The 20,801-nt window shown below is 41.2% G+C and overlaps 1 protein-coding gene across 1 annotated transcript; it reads right to left on the bottom strand.

Annotated features, from left to right (window-relative positions):
• Positions 1-10,675: 10,675 nt before the first annotated feature.
• Positions 10,676-11,073, bottom strand: LOC114886168 (transmembrane protein CCDC163-like; the record flags this gene model as incomplete). Its single annotated transcript, XM_029206716.1, has 2 exons — positions 10,676-10,794; positions 10,926-11,073. Coding segments are annotated over 2 exons (267 nt in total), but the record flags the coding sequence as incomplete, so codon positions are not given.
• Positions 11,074-20,801: the final 9,728 nt, after the last annotated feature.

Below are 20,801 nucleotides of genomic sequence, written 5' to 3'. Positions count from 1 at the left end.
TAATGATAAATCATCTATGTGAAAACATGGTACTCTATTTTTATGTCGGCACACACTTTTCTTTGACAAGCTTCCACTACCACTTGACAGTAAGAAAACTAAATTTAGTCCAATCCACCAAACTTGGCCCAGTCCAGCAGTCTTCTAATCCACTTCAGGAATTACTGTCTCAGTTAATATCATCCAAGTCTCTTTCCCAGCTTCCTTCTCTTCCTTCCCTCTGACTCTACACCCTGAGAAAAAGATGGGATTGCAAACCAGCCAGCCACTGCCCCATTCACTTCCACTGGTGAGCTCCGAGCCCACAGCACTAAAAGGGGGGCTTGGCACAGATGAGATATGCTGCAGGTTGTATACACTCACCCTCATCTTTACTCAAAGGAATGTCAGTGATGTCCCATGTCTTCAGATGACCTTGTTGTACAGATCACTTTGAGTTTGCTCTAATTTCTAGCGAGTAATTCATTTTAAAACTTTGGGAACTATTATTAATCACAAATTACTTGTGACATACCTCACGAGCAACATATCTCAGTTGGGAATGGCTGCTCCAGGTGAGGGCTGCTGGAATTAGTTAAAAATATTGATGCTAAGCGTTATTAGTAAAAGTTGCAATAACCTTACCTATCCTATCACTTGTATTCAGTTATGTTACAATTTATAATCCACTAAAAAAAAATCTCTGTTTAATTACCTATGTTTTTTTCTTCAATGATCCAAAGTATTTAAAAGGACAGTATTTATTACATTTTCGTATCTCAAGCATTCTTCATGTAGCTGCTCATGGTTATTTTGAATATCTTGAATTAACCGCCAGCAAGCTTTCATTAGACAGTTTTCAGTCAGGCATGATTTATAAAGGGACTTGTGTCAAAACATGTTTCCATTTGTTCTTCCTGTAGTATAGTTAAGATTGAAATATTATCTTCACTCACCAGCACATGTATGCACATAGAGTTCATATTTGTGACTACTTCTAAAATCATTAGATGGAAAGCAAGTAAAAGTAAAGATACTTAATATAAATGGTTATTCTCAAGACACACTGCCCATGTTAAAGTATCTGCAGATCTGGTGCTCATCTCAATGGTCAACCAATAGATGGAGCGCTCTGTTTGTCACATTACTTTGGAGCTTCTAAATGTGCCTGGTGGGAATTCCATTACTTGCACCAGCTGTACAGGTGACCTCCTTGCCTTCCACTTGCCAGATTCAGAATACAGGAGGCAATTTTAAGCACGATTTTAAAATACAACATATGCAAATATGCCTGTACTTGACATAGTTACTCTGGTGCCAAAAAATAAAAATAAAAAAACAAAAGCTGTCCTTTTTGCTTTAACCCTTGGAATTATGGGATGTATGGTTTTCCATCTTCTGAGTCTTTCTGCAAAAAGTTATTTAATGCCCTTCTACACTGGGAGAAATTTTAAAGATTTTTTTAATACCTACGGAAGGAGTTTTTTTTCTGGGGTAAAACTTTATAAAGAGTTCTTATTTTCTTATCAAACAGAATTAAATAATTAAAAGGTGGAATTTGGGAGACATCTGGAGACATTCTCAAGCTAGAAATATCTTCCTTCGGAAGGCCTGAAAGTTCTCCATTAATGATGCATTATTGGGGGCTCAGCAATCTCTGTCTGGGCACCCTTTTTATAAAATGCAGTAAGCAGAGCCAGGATTGAAACCCAGTTCATTGCTGCACCACTCTTGCACTTTTCCCTACTACAAACTGCCTCCCTTTGAGGATGGTCACTAACAAGTAAATGTGAGTTTTTTTCCTAAGTGAGAGGAAAGAAATCAGTACATGAAAACACTGAGTAAGAAGAAATGAGGACCCAGGAAAAAGGGAAAAGGAACAGATAAGGAAGCTGAGAGGTGTCAAAAGAATAACGTCTACTTCAGTTTTGCCTCGAGTTGGCCATCGCTTGAGTTTGACTTCTAAGAACTCTGTCTACAATGTTACCTGGTAGTAACCCACTCCACTTTCAAGACCTCCTGTCTGAAATTTCAGTTCTATTTCAGTATATGTTACAATATGTCAGATCAGATTGAATTAGAAATGGAACATCCAGCTATTTTTATTTACTGCCTTATTGAGTGGGTAAGAATAACATTACAAAATATTGCAGTAGCGGTGAGCACCCCTAAAAGCATTTTGTATTGATATATCATTTCCCACTGAAAGGAAAAGAGCTCCTTGGATAAATGACTCGTTCCAAGTAGGGGGCAGAAAGTGCATGGAGATGAATCCGGGAAGGCCTTTTGAAAGGAAGCTTCAACAATGAGTAAGCGCACATCAAAGGGAAATAGGAGCCCTTAAAGGGATACCCACTGGCCTAAAGGAAATCAGAAAGAACAGTAACTGCAATGCATTGATTGAAACTCACCCGCGCTAAGAAGCATTGAAACACATGGAAATGCTATGGAGAAACAAGGAGGAGGAAATGTCTTGGTTAAAAGAAATTTAGTGGACATCCGATCAAGCATTGTTTGGTCCTTGCCTAGACCTTGTTTCAAACAAACCAAAAATAAGAAGACATGAGGACAACTTGAACATGGACGGAACATCAGATGATATTAAAGAATTGTTAACTTTATTGAGTGTGGTCACGACTTGGTGGTTATATTAAAAAAAAAAAAAACTTACTGGAGATGCAAATGGAAGTATTTACAGGTGAAATGACCTAATCTCAGGAATTTGCTCTCAAATGCTTTAGCAAAAAAAAAAAAAAAAAGTGCAGTAAAGGAAATAAATGAGACAAAATTGACCAACTCTATATTTGTTGAATCTGGCTGCTAGGTATTTGAGGTTCATTTTACTAATCCTTTACTTTTTTATCTAAAATACATAGTTACACTTTTAATTTATCTTTAAATTAAATCATTATTTAAATGTTATTAAAGTTATTAAATTGTATCTAAGGTTTAAATTTTTATATAAGGCTTTTTATCCATTGCATTATTACACCCATGTCTACATGACACCAAAATAAGGAGTTGAGATGAGAAAGCTTTGTGGTTGCCAGCCTCCAAGATGAGCACTGTTGATCCTTGCCTCCTGGTACTCATGCCCTTACCTAGTTCCGTTCCACATTTTCTCAGAGTTGGTCTGGGTGACCAAGAGAAACCAGTGGGAGTGATGCTATGTGACTTCTAATGCTAGGTAATAAAAGACATTTCTGCTTCTGCTTTGCTCTTTGGATCACCCACTCTGAGTGTTGTGAGGATACACAAGCAGCTCTATGGAGAGGTCTCTGTGGCATGAACTGAGCCCTACTGCCAACAGACTACATCAGCTTGCCAGCTACAGGAATGGGCCATCTTGGAAAAAGATCTTCCAGTCCCAGTCAAGCCTTTGATGACTGTAGCACTGGCCAACCTTCTGACTACAACCTCATGAGAAACCCCAAGCCAGAACAGCCCAGCTAAGCCACTCTGTGTAAGTCAGCATTCAATCAGAGAAGCAGAACCAGTAGCAATATATGGATTTAAAACAAGGAATTGGCTTATGAAATTGTTGGGTCTGGCTTAGCAGGTCTGAAGTCCATAGGGTGGGCAATCAGGAAAGAAAGATCACAAACAGGCTGAAACCCCAGGCACAGAGACCAAAGCTGTTGTTCACAGGCACTCAGGAAGAGAAGATCAAAAGCAAACAAGCAAAGCAATCAAGGTTGAACTCCTGGATGCAGACAGAAGCTGCTGTCCACAGACAGAAGTGTCTCTTTCATGTTCATGTGCTCTCTCTCTCTCTCTCTCCCTCTCTCTCTCTCTCTCTCTCTCTCTCTCTCTCTCTATATATATATATATATATATATATATATACATATATATGTATATATATATATCTCCCCCCACCCTCCTCTCTCTTGCCTAAACCCTCTTTTAAAAGGCCTTCCAATTGTTTAACTCATGCTCACAATGGAGAATCTCCCTTTCAACTGGATAAGTCAGGCCCACCCAAGATAATCTCCCGAACTTAAAGACAACTGATTAAAGACTTTGATTACATCTGCAAAATCCCTTCCCGCCAGCAACTAGATTCGTTCCATTAAATAACTGGGAAGAGGTATATGTGTGTTACAAAATAGTTGTGCTTCTTTTCCATCCTCCAACTCTCACAAAACAACATACCTAGGAGCCCAACCTATCTGGAAACATACTAGAAAGGGAATTCTGAAGGACACAGTTCAGCCCAGCCAAGTCGACACACCCCAAACTCCTAACTGACAGAAATTGTGAAATATGATAAATGTTTATCATTGTTTTAAGACTTTGGGTTTTGACGTAAGTTGTTGCCCAGCAGTTGATAACTAACACAGGTTTGATGGAACAAATTATCTGTAATCAAGTGTAACAAGTGAAAAGCTGTTGCCTGAGGTCAGCTGAGTTTTACTACATTGGTACTTACTGAATTCACAGAATATTTGTGAATGGATAATGGGGGTGGGGGGTGGATTGTGGGAGGGGCTTATATGGGTGGGTGGGGGGGGTTGGATAGTCTTCATCATAATCAGACCAGCAAAATAACAAAGTACAGGGAGACATCTTGATTGTCTCAAAAACACCTCGTGACTCCTGAAAACTTGCTGAGGAATAAAGCAAAAAGACTTAGGAACCTACATTAATGCAATCTCCCTGGCCCACGATGCCTCATCCTTGACATGATCATACAACTTTGGGGGTGGTATGAAATGGGACAGGTTCTACAGTCACACACACGTGGGTTCTTGCCCCAACTCCATACCTTACCAGTTACATGACTTTGCCCACTTTACATAACTTCCTGCTATGGACTGAATTTTGTTCCCCCCAAAAGAATCATATGTTGAAGACCGAAACCCTCGTAGCTTAGAATGTGACTGCACATGGGCCTTTACAGAGGTAATTAAGGTTAAAAGAGGCCATAAGAGTGGGCCCTAATCCAATATAACTGGTGTCCTTATAAGGAGAGGAACCCCATGGGCACTTTCACACAGAGGAAAGAGAAGGTGGCCATCAAAAAGCCAAGGAGAGAGGCCTCAAGAGAAATCACACTTGCAGACATCTTGATTTTGGACTTCCAGTCTCCAGAACTGTGAGAAAATTAATTTCTATTGCTTAAGCCACCCTGTCTGTGGTATTTTGTTATGGCAGCCCTAGCAAACTAATATACTTCCTGAGCCTCAAATTTTGCATCTATAAAATAATAATACTTACAGGTCTAGGGTCTAGACCCTCCTTTAGCTGTCAGAATATTTGGGGATTTAAAGACAGACAAAAATCTTTGGTCAAGAAGAACCTTAGATTTTATTGAATGACTGAGGTCCAGCCTTGGGAGTCAGGCAATGTTCCAGTCACACCTGACTCGGGTTTTACAAGGCAGAATGTTACAATATTTTCCCAATCTTCTCCGAGAAAACACCCTCTCCCAACAACGCACATAATAAAATGGGAAGGAAAAGAGGTTCCTGGGGTTATCTAGTCCAGGAGCTTTATTTTCTGTGATAGCCCATGATTTAAGAGAACCAGTATACACTGTCCATTGTTCTTTAAAGAAGGCAGATACCTGCATTTTGCATATTAGTGAATCTGATTCCTATCAGGGAAATGGGAGGAGAGGGAGGAGAAGGTATTTGTTAGGAAATAAGAAGGATTTCCTAAAGAAATTACTTGGAGCAACAGAAAGATAAAATGAATAGCCGTTCGGCAAATACCTGGATATCCATAGCCATTCTGCTCTGATGTCCTTAGGAGAAATGGAGAATGAGGAAAGACAAAATTTTCCATCTGTCAAATTCACTTCTGACTTTAGTTTCATATTAAAATTTCTTGTGATTAATAACTTTAATTTTTCTTAATATCAACCTCAGAGGTTATTATAAGGATTAACACAGTAACTTATAAAGCACCAAAAATATAGCAGATGCTCAGTTCTTTCTCCTTCCCTTAGGACAACAAAAGCAATTCCTTGTGCAAGTTTTTATATCCTCCAACCTTCTTCTATATGTTGCATACACACACACACACACACACACACACACACACACCTTAGCCTGGTGATTTTGAAGACTGAAAATAACAGAAGACTCCAACAAGATATTCTCTGAGGTGAGGGACTTTCAAGGGGCATGTCATTTCCCCACAAAGGAACCCACAGGAAGTTGTCTTTTTTTCCTGGAATGCCTGAATGACCCTGTCTCGAGGGTGTGATCATTGAATTCATTTTGATTCTGCTTTATGGAACTCTTCCCTCTTTTTGGTCCTGACTTGAGCAATGCAACAAAATGAGTCCTGGATGTGGCCCATCCAAGTCGACGATGCTTTGTTACATACTTCACCTGTTTACCTCCAAATACCTCTTCAGGAACAGGGAAGCCCTTTAGCACTTTAACATTTATTCTTTCCAGATACTTGCCTGACAGACTTTTACAAGCACAGTTTAAATTAGGCAGGATCTCAGAGTCAATATTTTTTTCCCTTTTTCAGATAGCATTTTTCTTTTTCTCCTGGCAAGGGAAAGGTTTGGGAACAATACATATTTGTTTGGTCCAGGAGAGAGACGGGGAACTGGAATGTGTTTATGTCACTTTTTTAAAAAAGCATTTAAACAAGGTGCTCAGTACACAAAGAGATGCCTCCAGAAACTGAAGAGGGATGGATCTCAGCATATTTAATGTGAGAATCTGGTAAACAGTTCTAAAGGTTGGTTTCCAAATCTCTGCCCGAAAATCATTTCTTTCTCTCTGTGCACGGATACCATGGAGCCAGTGGACCAGAGGAGGTAGATGGATAATTGGGCAGCAGCACAACTCATTTCTCAGTTGGCAACCTTTTAAAGACTTTTAAATCCTCAACAGCAACTGGCCTTTCCATTCTTCTTTTCCTCCTTCTGGCTGATGTCTGCACAGGCTTCGCTGCTTCTGTATTGATGGGCCTAAAAACTCCGCCCACTGCCTGTATCAGGAACAACACCCAACGCAAACCGTCTGTACATAAACAGCCAGCCATGTAATAGCATGGGATGTTTCCTGGTATCCAAGTTTCTGCCTAATGGGAAAAATCTGTTTTCAGCTTGGACTGCAATAGGAAAGTTATTTATCTTGTGAAAGACGGTGAAATAAAACAGTCCTTCCATTTGGTCAGCAAATATGTAAAGAGAACAGAATCTGTAACCCTCCAAGATCTGAGCACTGGGAAAAGACAGAACCAGGGATCTACACAAACTGAGTAGGAATTCCCGAGTTCATAAGGATTAAGAGCTTTTTGCTGACCGTTTTTTGTTTTTTGTTTTTGCGGTACGCAGGCCTCTCACTGTTGTGGCCTCTCCCGTTGCGGAGCACAGGCTCCGGACGCGCAGGCTCAGCGGCCATGGCTCACGGGCCCAGCCGCTCCGCGGCTGGGATCTTCCCGGACCGGGGCACGAACCCGTCTCCCCTGCATCGGCAGGTGGACTCAACCACTGCGCCACCAGGGAATACCTGCCGACCGTTTTTGAGGGAGTAAACCCCCTTAGCAACACTGAAATGAAAAATTTGGTGTTTGAAACGTTGATTCTCAACTCAGGCTGCATATTAGAATCACCTGGGGAGATTTTTAAACTAGATCCTTGGTCCTGGGTCCCGCCCCCCAGAGATTTTGTGGGTTTGTTGTTTGTTTGTTTTTTTTAATCTCCACCAGGGATTCTGATACACAGCCAGGATGGAGGATAACTGGATTAGAATGTGAAGAAAGTTCATAAACAGAGACTGGAGATCAGAACCCTAGCTGCAGAAAGAAACCTCCCAGAGCAGATCAGCCTGACAGGTATATAGCAACAGAGAGTAGAAAAGTGGTTGCCAGGGACTGGAGGGTGGGGGAGATATGGAGAGGTTGGTAAAAGGGTGTAAACTTTCAGTTATAAGATTAATAAAGTCTGGGGATCTAATGTATAACATGGTGACTGTACCTGATAGCACTGTACTGTATAATTGAAATTTGCTAAGAGAGTAGAATGTAAATGTTCTCACCAAAAAAAATTAAAATAAGGTCAATATGTGAAGTGATGTGTTAACAAACTCAATGGGAGAAATCCTTTTATGACATATACGTATATCAAGTCATCACTTTGTATTCTTTAAATATCTTACAATTTTATTTGTCAATTATACCTGCATAGAGCTGGGGGAGGGGAGAAATACAGCATATAGATACAATGGAATATTATGCAGCTGTTAAAAAGAAGGAAGTTCCGCCATTTAAAACAACATGGGGGTGGTGGTGTGCTGAACTGGGCGATTGGGATTGACATGTATACACTGATGTGTATATAATTGATGACTAATAAGAACCTGCTGTATAAAATAATAAATAAAATAAAATTCAAAAATTCAAATAAATAAAACATGGATAGGGCTTCCCTGGTAGCGCAGTGGTTGAGAGTCCACCTGCCGATGCAGGGGATGCGGGTTCGTGCCCTGGTCTGGGAAGATCCCACATGCCGCGGAGCGGCTGGGCCCGTGAGCCATGGCCGCTGAGCCTGCACGTCCGGAGCCTGTGCTCCGCAACGGGAGAGGCCACAACAGTGAGAGGCCCGCGTACCACAAAAAAAAAAAAAGAAAAACATGGATAAATCTTGAGGGCATTGTGCTAAGTGAAATAAGTTAGACAGAGAAAGACAAATACTGTATGATCTCACATGTGGAATCTAAAAAATAAACGAACTCATAGAAAGAGAGTAAATTGATGGTTGCCAGGGGTAGGGGGAACAGGTGAAGGTGGTCAAATTCCAGTTCTAAGATGAAAAAGTTCTGGGGATCTATGGTGACTATAGTTAACAACACTGTGTTGTATACTTGAAAGTTGCTAAGTAGATCTTAAAAGTTCTCAACACACACATAGAAAAAGACAGTAACTATGTGAGATGACAGATGTGTTTAACTGAACTTATTGTGGTAATCATTAGGCAATATACACATACATTGAACCGTCGCCTTGTACACTTTAAACTTAAGCAATGTTATATGTCAATTGTATCTCAATAAAGCTGGGGGAAAAAGAAAACATCAGCTAATAGGTAATAAAAATAATAAATTATCACCACTTGGCAACCCCTAATGAAATAAAGGATTTAGGCCAGTAGCTCTGAAGCTTGATTGTACATGGGAATCACCTTTGGGAGCTTGAAACAGACTAACAACCGGCTCCCACCCCCAGAGATTCCGATTCGATTCACCTGGTGGGGAGCTTGGCAATGAGACTTGGGAGGATTAACGTCTCCCTGGGTGACTGTAATGAGCAGGCAAGGTTGAGACCATTGATATGGGCAATGGGCGTCAATAACCACTGGAACAACCAGATAGCAAAGCTGGTCTAGTATAGATGGATCAGATGGATCACAGCTAACTCCACTGATCTGTCCCACCATCATAAAAAGGCGGGATGCAACTGGAAGTACCCAACACCACTTAGGATGTGTACTTGTCAAAAAGTCAACCTGAAACTGAGGTAGCCTCTTAATTTAACTACCACCTACAGGAAGTAAAAGGGACCTACACGAAATAAAGGACACCCTCAGGATGTAATCAGCGAACTCCAGAACGTGGTGAAGTCTACAAGACAAATACTTCGGTTTCTCTAACAAATAAATTATAAGAAAATGATAAAGGATAGGGAACTGATAGATTAAAGTAGTCATAAAAGACACAACCAATGCAAATACATAGACCTTATTTGAATCCTGATTTGAACAAACCAAGTTTTTAAAAAATTACAAGACAATCAAGGAAAACTGAATATTGCTAGATATTTGATGATATTAAGACATTTATGTTAAATTTTTAGGTCAGCAGCTTTTTCTATAAAGGGCCAAATAGTTAGTGTTTTAGGCTGGGTGGGTCTACAGCCTGAAAGCAGCCACAAACAACACACAACAAATGGCTGTGACTGTGTTCTTCACAAAAACAGACAACTGCATGGATTTTGTCAACCTCTGTTTTACAGATACATTCATAAGAGCTTCTGGATGAACGAACGGAGAGGAGGGGAAGGTGGCTGAGCAGTGTAAATGGAACAAGGTCGGTCATGTGCTCATAAATAGCTGAGGATGGGTACCTTATACTCGTGGCTCTCCAAGCGTGGTCCCAAGCCCATCGGCATCAGCATCAGAGAAAGACTTGTTAGAAATGCAAATTTCAGGCCCCACCTGAGACTTGCGAACCAGGAACTCTGGGGGTGGATCCCAGCAATCTGGTTTATTAAGCCCTCCAGGTGATTCTCATGCACACAGACTAATGTTATTCATTCTCTCTGTCTCTCCCTGTCTCCCTCTCCCTCCCCTCCCCCTCCCCCAACTCTCCTACGTGTTTGAGATTTTGTAGAGTAAAAAGTTTTTTTCCCATCTGGTTTTCAAAGTGGCTGTACCAGATAAGCAGCCCCTCTTAGGAAATACAGTTGTTTTAGATGGCATATGACTGCTGAAGCAGGGAATTTAAAAATTCAAATGAAACAACCTTTTTTTTTTTTTTTTGAGAGTTAAACCATTTTAATTATTTATTGGTGGGTAGGGAGGGACAGGCAGTGACAAGCCTCAGTAGGAGGGGCAAATGCCAGCTAGATCAAGAAGGGAGGGGCAGGGGATCCAGAAACGGGGACCTTGGAGGGGAAGGTGAGCAAAGAAGACGTCATCCTACCACTCTTACAAGTCCTTCCAGGTCACTCAGGAGCATCTTGGGGCCCTTAAAGAATGGGTCGTCCCGCTCAAGGCTCTGGGCCTGGAGCCGAAAGCTGCTGGGCTCCGGGTTAGAAAGGGTGTGCCTCTGGAGCTCCCCCACCTAGCTTCCTTAAAAGTTCCCAGCTACTGTTACAGTCCGGAAGACTGATTTCAGAGCTAGATGAAGAAAGTGACATGGCAAAGATGGCAGCCGCGGGCAGCTTAGACTGGAGGATGTGAACGGAAGTCCTCCAGCTGCGGCCTGAGTGCCGCCCCTCCGTCTTTGGTTTCAGCAGCAGCACCGGGTGCCGGCTCAGCTGGCCCTGCAGCAACTTCTGTTCCTCCCGAAGCATCTCTGGCTCCTCCCACGGCAGTTGCTCCTCATTCCGCAGCTCTCGGTGAAGGCCGCTGGTAGCCTTGCACTTCTGTGGTCCTGTTTGTATCTGGGCTCTGGCGCGCTCCTGCACCTGGCTTCCCAGGCCCTGCAGTTCCCTTCTCAGCCCCTCCAACGGTCGCTCCGGGAGACGGGCCCTTCGCTCTGGGCCCCCCTGCAGCAACCTCAGTGATGCTTCCAGGGCACAGATCTGGTACTTCTGCTGCTCTTGCTATTCCAGCAGGCCCTGCACAGCCTGCCTCAGCGCCTCAGTCACCTGAGCCTGGGATCCGAGCTGGGATCCGAGCTGGGATCTAAGACTCGTAACTACACCCCAGAGAGAAGACGCACCGTGGGCCTCGGCCCAACTCAGCCTCTCTGCGACGATGGGAGTCTCTAGAGTCCAAAGCTGTTGAGCTTGGACTCGATCCAGGTCCCAGCGCAGTGGAGACCCCAAGGGGATACAGCCGCTGCTTAATCCCGGCACATTTCCGTCAATTGAGAAGCGGGCGACGAGCTTCTCAGATCAGCTCAGGCGCCTACTCAGAGCCTGCGGCAGAGGTCTGGCTTCCTGGCATCTTGGGCCCTTGCTCTCCCGATCGTGGACACCCGAGGCACAGCCCAGGAAAGACCACACAACGTCAGATCGAAAGAGGTGAGTGGGGATGCAATGCTAAAGGTAAGGATGCAATATCAGACCAAAACTGCGCCTCTGGGACTAGTCAGGGGAGAGGCATCCTTGCAGACCTGGGGGGAAAGTGGGATGGATACCCTGATACGCAGCTATCAGGTGGGAGTCAAAGGTGCTGCATCTTGGTCGAGACCTCCCCAGACACAGGACGCTGGTGCCAGCACACCGAGCTGGTGCCAGCTACTATGAAACAACCTCTCCTGAAATGCTTCTTCTAACTCAAAACACATGACTAGCACACACAGATTTTTGTATAGTCCTGGGCCTTTAAAAAAAAAAGTATTATTATTAAAACAGGAGCTAACCCACCAAAAGTTTATTTTATATGTACTATCAGCTGAATATTTTTATCAGCTTTTCAGGGAAAAAGTCATTTGTTTGATCTGAAAACACCTCTGTTATCAAGAACAAATTATTTTGCAACATATACAAATATCGAATCATTATTTTGTATGCCTGTTATCTTTCAATTATGCTTCAAGGAAAAGGAATATTTCTTCCTAATACTCTACTTTGTTTTTTATAGGTATCAGATATTATTTTCCAGATTTTGTGACATTTTAACAATGATTTACGATATTTATTATGATGATGTCTTGAGTTAATTTGAGCTGAAAAATGTGCCAACTTTCAGAACACAGCAGCAGATTTTTTAAACTTCTCATTATGCCAGCAAATAGTTTGCAATTGTTTTGGAGATGAGGTATGTGGAGCACGTCTCCATTATTCCTTAAAATTTATTCTAGCTATTATAGAACGAAGATGCTCTCTGTGTGGCAAAACAGTCTGTAACATGCCATTTTGCTGCATAAATTCACTATAGACTCTCTCATTCCTCTACAACTAAGCTCTTCTTTACTTGTGTCTAAGTATATGAATCACTCGTTCTGAAATTACTGATGGTGACAAGAAATCTAGAGGAGGCATCCAAAGTATAATATGTTGTATGTAATATAACGTGAGCAGAAGTTACATCATTCCTACTTCTTGATCTCATTCGCCTAAATGCATTTAGTCTATCAGGATTGAAATATACTATCAAAGGCTGTCATTTTTATGTTAAATATTCAGTATCTTAAAAAATGTATTTTCTACAGAATAAGTGATCCGGGCATATTGTTTTCAATCTGTATAATAAGATACAGATTCTCCTCCTATGAGAAAGTGAATTATTTTATCAATTAAGATGACTTGGCTGCAAGAAATAGAAACTGCCTGGGGAACTTAAGCAGAAAAAGACTGTATGGAAAGAAGAGAAGGTAACTCACAAAATGGAACAAAATGTGGAATAAACAGATTCAGAAAGGGCAGGAACTAGAGCAACCCTGGAGAAAACAGAAGCCAGACATGATGAATGGTCACTTCAGGGAGTGCCGCAGAGATAAACAGTGCCGGCCATTTGGGGTCTTCAGATCACTCTTTTCAAGAACATAAATGCCTCCAGCCACCTGGCTTGGGTCAGGGGTCATCATGTCACTGATTGATAGTCCATCAAAGCAAAGTTGGGGTGCTATTAAGCAAAATAGCAGATGGGGGCAAAAATGATAAATGTCCACTGAAATCATTAATTTTCTTTTTTCTTTTTTTTAATTGAAGCGTAGTTGATTTACAATGTTTTGTTAATTTCTGCTGTCCAGCAAAGTGATTCAGTTATACATATATACATTCTTTTTTTAAATATTCTTTTCCATTATGGTTTATCATAGGATATTGAATATAGTTCTCTGTGCTACACAGTAGGACCTTGTTGTTTATCCATTCTATATGTAATAGTTTACATCTGCTCACCGCAACCTCCCACTCCATCCCGCCCCACCCTCCCCCCGGCCCTTGGCAACCACAAGTCTGTTCTCTATGTCCATTTCTCTATGTCTGTTTCTCTTTCATAGATAGGTTCATTTGTGTCATATTTTACATTCCACATATAAGTGATATCATATGGTATTTGTCTTTTCCTTCTGAGTTATTTCACTTAGTATGACAATCTCTAGTTGCATCCATGTTGCTGCAAATGGCATTATTTCATTCTTTTTATGGCTGAGTAGTATTCCATTGTATATATGTACCACATCTTATTTATACATTCATTTCTCAATGGACATTTAGATTTTTTCCATGTCGTGGCTATTGTGAATAATACTGCTACGAACATAGGGGTGCATGTATATTTTTTAATTAGAGCTTTGTCTGGATATATGTCCATCAGTGAGATTGCTGGATCATATGGTAATTCTATTTTTAGTTTTCTGAGGAACCTCCATACTGTTTCCACAGTGGCTATAACAACTTACATTCCCACCAACAGTGCGTGAGGGTCCCCTTTTCTCCACAACCTCTCCAGCATTTGTTATTTGTAGAGTTTTTAATGATGGCCATTCTGACTGGTGTGAGGTAGTACCTCATTGTAGTTTTGATTTGCATTTCTCTATTAGCGATGTTGAGCATCTTTTCATGTGCCTATTGGCCATTTGTATTTCTTCTTTGGAGAAATGTCTGTTTAGGTCTTCTGCCCATTTTTCAATTGGGTTGTTTGTTTCTTTTGTTGTTGAGTTGTATGAGCTGTTTGTATATATTGGAAATTAAGCCCTTGTCCATTGCATCATTTGCAAATATTTTCTCCCATTCTATAGATTGTCTTTTCTTCTTGTTTATGGTTTCATTTGCTGTGCAAAAGCTTGGTAAGTTTGATTAGGTCCCTTTTGTTTTTATTCTATTGCCTTGAGAGGCTGACCTAAGAAAACATTGGTATGATTTATGTCAGAGAATGTTTTGCCTATGTTCTCTTCTAGGAGTTTTATGGTGTCATGTCTTATGTCTCAGTCTTGAAGCCATTTAGAGTTTATTTTTGTGTATGGTGGGAGGAAGTGTTCTAACTTCATTAATTTACATGCAGCTGTCCAACTTTCCCAACACTACTTGCTGAAGAGACTGTCTTTTTCCCATCGTATATTCTTGCCTCCTTTGTCAAAGATTAACTGATCGCAGATGTGTGGGTTTATTTCTGGGTGCTGTATTCTGTTCCACTGATCCATGTCTCTGTTTTTGTGCCAATACCATGCTGTTTTGTGAAATCATTAAAGTACCACTTAAAAGCAAGTCAATCATAGTAATCCCTCATTCAAGAAATATGTGTGTTAAGTGTGTTAAGTTTGAATTATATTGGGCCTAATAATATAAGGGGCTCATCCATTCATTTATCCACAAATATTTAGGCACAATTCTAGATATTGGGGATACAAGACTGAAAACAAAAATTTATTTTAATCCTTGCCTCATTTTTGTGAGAGAGAGAGAAACAATAGACAAAATAAATAAGTAAATTTTGTGGCATCTTGGAAGTTGACAAGTGCTATGGAGAAGAATAAGGGAGGAAGGACAGAGGAAAGGGAGTGCCAGGTCAAGGTTGCAAGTTTAAAGAGAGTGATCAGGAAGGGCCTCACTGAGGTGACAATGGAGCAAAGACTGGCGGGGAGAAAGGATGTAAGTCAGGCAGGTATCTGGAGGAAAGTACTCCAGGAAGGAGCAGCAGGTGTAAGGCACTGAGGCAGGTGCTCACCTGGAGTGTTCAAAGACCACAAAGAGACCAGTGTACCTGGAGCCCCTGGAGTGAGCCATGGGAGAGGGGTTGGAGGTGGGGTCAGAGTAAAAGGGTGATCAGGCCATGACAGGCCTTGTAAGCCACTGTGAAGCCTTTGGCTTTTTCTCTAAGTGAGATGGGGAAATCACACCGCAGAGAACCCATGCTCCCACCTAAGAATTCATCTTCCCTTGAATCATCTTTCCAGTCCAAAACCTATCAAATATCAAAACATCCTGGGGGGGCTTCCCTGGTGGTGCAGTGGTTAAGAATCCACCTGCCGGTGCGGGGAACACGGGTTCGATCCCTGGTCCAGGAAGATCCCACATGCCGCGCAGCAGCTAAGACTGTGTGCCACAACTACTGAAGCCCACGTGCCTAGAGCCCATGCTCCTCAACAAGAGAAGCCACTGCAATGAGAAGCCTGCGCACCGCAATGAAGAGTAGCCCCCACTCGCGTAGCCCCCGCTCGCCGCAACTAGAGAAAGCCCGCGCACAGCAGTGAAAACCCAATGCAGCCAAAACCAAATAAATAAATAAATAAATTTATTTTAAAAAAAAAACATTCTGGGGACTTCCCTGGTGGTACAGTGGTTAAGCCTTCGCCTTCCAATGCAGGGGGCACTGGTTCGATCCCTGGTCAGGGAGCTAAGATCCCACATGCCTTGGGGCCAAAAAACCAAAACATAAAACAGAAGCAATATTGTAACAAATTCAATAAAGACTTTAAAAAGGTCCACATCAAAAAAAAAATCTTTAAAAAAATAATTCTTCCCCCCTTACCCCACCCCAGTTTTCAAAGCCCATCTGTACACTTCCTAGAGAACTAAACATTTCTGCAATATCCAGGCATTGTCTCACTCCTCAAGCACTGCTACTCAGCTGTATCTGTTAATGTCCAACTGGGAGACAGAAATCACACAGTAATTTTAACAAGGAAAGTTTATAACAGAAGATTAGATAATGGAGCATAACTAATAAGAAGTAAACTCAAAAGAATATAGGGAGTTTCCCTGGTGGTGCAGTGGTTGAGAGTCCGCCTGCCGATGCAGGGGACACGGGTTCGTGCCCCAGTCTGGGAGGATCCCACATGCCGCAGAGCGGCTGGGCCTGTAAGCCATGGCCGCTGAGCCTGTGCGTCCAGAGCCTGTGCTCCGCAACGGGAGAGGCCACAACAGTGAGAGGCCCACGTACCGCAAAAAAAAAAAAAAAGAACATAGGAATTGCAGATGTAAGGAGCAGTGACCACCCTTAGGGCTGAGATCTGTACCTTGTCAAGAGAGCACAGTCATCGCTCACTGGATTGAGGGGAGTTGCTGAGGTGCCGTTACTGTTGCAACTTGCTGGAAATCCACCCTCCGGGGTGCCAGCAAAAGCAATTCACAGGGAGATGCAAAGCTGCACAGGGAGCTACCAGGGAAAGCTTCTGGATGCTGGATACTGTTGGTTGCTATGCACTCATTTCTGGAGCCAAACACTGGAGGAGGCATTCACTAAACGAGCTGGGTGCTGGAGAGGCCACGCACTGCAGAAACTCAGTACTGAAGAAAGTTGGGCCCTGCACTGCCAGCCTGTAAGATAGAAGTCACATAGAGAGCAGAAGCCTGCCAAGAGAACACTCTGGAACCAGGACCAAATAAAAAAAAAGAAAAGAAAAGAAAAGAATAAAGGAAGAAAGAAAAGAAAAAGAAAGAAAAAAATTCTCCCCCCAGTATCCCTCTAGCGTCCTCTACTGACAAAGTTTAACATCATGCCAGTTGGCACAGGAGAAATATTTCAAGAGCCCTATTCCATTTTCATAGAGCAGGCAGTAATGGATGGATTTGAAGTTAAGAGGCAATAAACTGATAACTGGCATACCCTCTTTTCTTATTTGGATGCAATATTATACTTTTCTAAGAGTTGCTACTTTCTAATGCAACATACCCTCCCAACCAAAAACAATCCAAAACCATGCCTAAGTGTGAAACTCCGGGTCCTGAAAAATAAAGTGTAGTCTATCCATTCTGAAAATTTGACACTTAGAAGATACCTGAATATCTACTTAGGGCACTGAAAGGTACCCTTGTCAAATAATGCCCTGTGTAGGTCTGGGTGCATGCTGTTCTATATAATCATAAATTCAAGTTATTTTACTCACTTTAAATTCTTGCCTCTTAGTATTTGCTTTTGTTTCTTCTTTCTGATACAAGCACACAATTGTTGTCCTCTTCTACTTGGATGTATTATGAATGAATAGCGCAGTGAGATGTATCGTGATGGAAAGAGCATTGGCTCTCTGTCAGGCTGACCTGGTTGTAAATTCTGACTCCATCACTTTCTGGGTGTGTGACCTTAAGCAGATCATTTAATCTCTAGAAACTTCAGTTTCCTCATCTCCAACTGGGACAATAACACCCACCTTGCAGAGTTTAAAAAGACTCTCTGGAGCATCTACTAGAGTACTTGCCCCAGAGAAAGTACCTATTTTTAAAGATGGCCTGCATCTGTGATTTCTGCTGCTCTCATATCTCAAACTCATTCCAAAGACAGCCACAGAAACATAAAGTAAAGCTTTGTAAATGGTCCACTAATTATCGTAGAACTTCTAAACAATATTCCAGAATTGTTGGGAAGAAAAAAACAGTAATGGGCATAGGCACCAAAGGTTAATAGAGATTCTCAGAAACATTAGCTGTCTTGCCGCCTCTCCCTGACTTTTGTTACTCTTTATAGTGAGAGATATTTTTTTAAAGTGAACTTTGCTTCTTAAAAGTGTCTTGATATAATAATTCTATTCTCAACTTAGAAAGTCAAATAACTTCTTATAGGACAACTAACCACTTCCTTATATAGAATGCAGCTGTTGACAACAGTTTACCAAATGGAATGAGATGCTGCACTAAAGGACTATGAAAATAAAACCCAGACCTTAGATCTGTACTTTGGATAGAAACACCAGAATGAACTCAGACTCAAGTTTCTCACTGCAATAAACAAGTTGTTAGAACTTTCATCTAGTTTAATCCAATCTCAATTTTCAAAGACCACAATGGACTTTCTAGACCATATGTTCCTTCGGTTCGTAACATATCACCAGTGACTTTCATATTCATCAGCGGACCTGATGCCAAATATCTTTTCTACTTTTTTAAAGTAGATGTAGCCAGAGAGGAATGTAGCTCTTCCTTGGCAAGAGGGTTCTGAAGTTTTCCCTAAGCCAATTGAATTCTCAACACAAGATCAGACCAACAAGAATATAATGGAAGCCAGGTGTTAGACTAATTACTAATTTAGCCATAAATGAAGAAAAGGGAAATATTAATCCATGATGCAAGTTGTTGTGTTATTACAGAACCCATCATAATGAAGTAACGACCTCACTTTGCTCAGAGGTTAACTGTACGGATGGTCCTGTATTGACCGAATGCTAATGAGTTGTGTGTGTGGCAGCAGGTAACAGGAGATGGCAGAAGGAAACTATTGTGATAGGTACATAATTACAATGGAAGTCATGTCTCGGGTAACGAGCAAGATTCACATCACATCTTCTCAGTCACAGCAGTTTCTCCAGCTCTGTTTATAGCAATCGGTGGGATTATTTGACAGCAAGATGACATTTTGACTTTGGAACAAATTTTTCTCACAGAAAGCACAATTACCCACTGATGTTGTGATATGCAATTAGACACAGCCATACTGGGCAAGTTACATTGTTTTAAACATGCAAATTGTGGATATGTTGTTCATTAGCACAGGAGATTCTTCAGTCTTTGTCTATGGCCCTTTGGGTCTAAATGCCTTTGTCATATGCCATGGATGCATTCTGAAACTTTTTAATTGCCTATTATTTAAGCTTGAAGTTTTAAATTTTTTAATGTAGGAGTATTCTGGCAGCTAATATCTGAGACGGGTCAGATCTTTATTGTATGCAGAGACTGTGTTTCAAGGAACATTATTTGGCTTATATTCTATCTAAGCCCATTTAACCAAAAAATCCATATTATAAAGGAATTTTATTACAGTATAAAATGTAATATGCTGGAAATATGTATGCATTCTTATGAGTCCAGTTGTTTTGTTTAAACTCACTGAGGCATCAGTAATGTACTATACTGAGTATGTAAAAGAGAAAACCTCCTTTCGTTTGCTTTCCACATTTTACCAAGTTCAGGAAGGGAATTCTTTCTCTGGAAAGGGAGAGAGAGAGAGAGAGAGTGTGTGTGTGTGTGTGTAGTGTATGTGTTTGCATGCACATGCATTCATATCTGTCTACATTTAGCCATCTCTCAATTAACTGCATATAAAATGGCAAAGTTTTCATTTTACACTGACATCCCCTGCCATCCCTCACAACCACCCTCCTCTCTCCTCAGAGTGTATTCAGGAGAAATCAGTACATTTTAACATTAGACTAAACAAAACATAATTAAATGGAAGAGGCATCTAAAATAAGTTATTTGTTATCTGTCATAGTCAAATAACTTAAGCATCAACAATGCACTTAAAATCATGAGAAATAAGATAAATGTATTTTCTTTCTGTGGTATAGGTGACATTTAAAACATCCTCATAGAGGACTTCCCTGGAGGTCCAGTGGTTAAGACTTCGCCTTCCAATGCAGGGGATGCGGGTTCGATCCCTGGTCGGGGAGCTAAGATCCCACATGCCTCATGGCCAAAAAAAACAAAACATAAAAAAAAAAAAAACAGAAGCAATATTGTAACAAATTCAATAAAGACTTCAAAAATGGTCCACATCAAAAAACAAAACTTAAAAAAAAAAATATCCTCAGAAAACACTGGAAACTCGTGTTGTTCTATGACACCTTACAAACATGTCGTTAATCAAAAACAAAAAAATCCCACTAATTTCTTGGTGTGATATCTGATTGCCAGAGATTAGCGGACTAAACTTCTGCAATATTTATCTATAACAAGGGATAATGTAACTACTGTGTGAGGGTTATTGTGAAGATTTAATGAGAATAAGCAGGGGGTAAGCAAATTATGGATGCTGAGCTAAATCTGGTCCACCATCTATTTTTTTAGCCCACAACGTAAGAATGGCTTTTACATTTTAAAAAAATGTTTTAATCAAAAGAATAGTAATATTTCACGATGTGAAAATTGTGTAAAATTCAAATTTCAGAGTCCATAACTGAGGTGATACTGGAACACAGCAACACTCGTTCATTTTGTGTTGTCTAGGCTGCGTCCGCACTACAACAGCAGAGTCGAATAGTTGTAGCAGAGACCTTATGGCCTGCAAAGCCTGAAATATTTACTTTGTTGGCCTCCCCAGACGAAGTTTGTTGACCTCTGAAATAAGCATGAGGCCTGGCACATAGTAGGGGCTCAATAAATGATATTCATTGACATAAATGCAGCCTTGGCATATTAATAACTATTATATGGACTAAAAATGTTTGGTCCTCCAAGTGCTGGTCAGGTCTCCAATACGTAGTGTGGAGACTCAGCTCAACAGAACAGCCAGGCCACGTGGGGCCCCT

This window comes from Monodon monoceros, unplaced genomic scaffold, assembly GCF_005190385.1.
Source record: "Monodon monoceros isolate NGI ecotype Baffin Bay Population unplaced genomic scaffold, NGI_Narwhal_1 Super_Scaffold_6, whole genome shotgun sequence".
NCBI lineage: Eukaryota > Metazoa > Chordata > Mammalia > Artiodactyla > Monodontidae > Monodon > Monodon monoceros.
The sequence above is the reverse complement of the archived record's forward strand: the minus strand, read 5'-3'. Positions and strand labels throughout refer to the sequence as shown.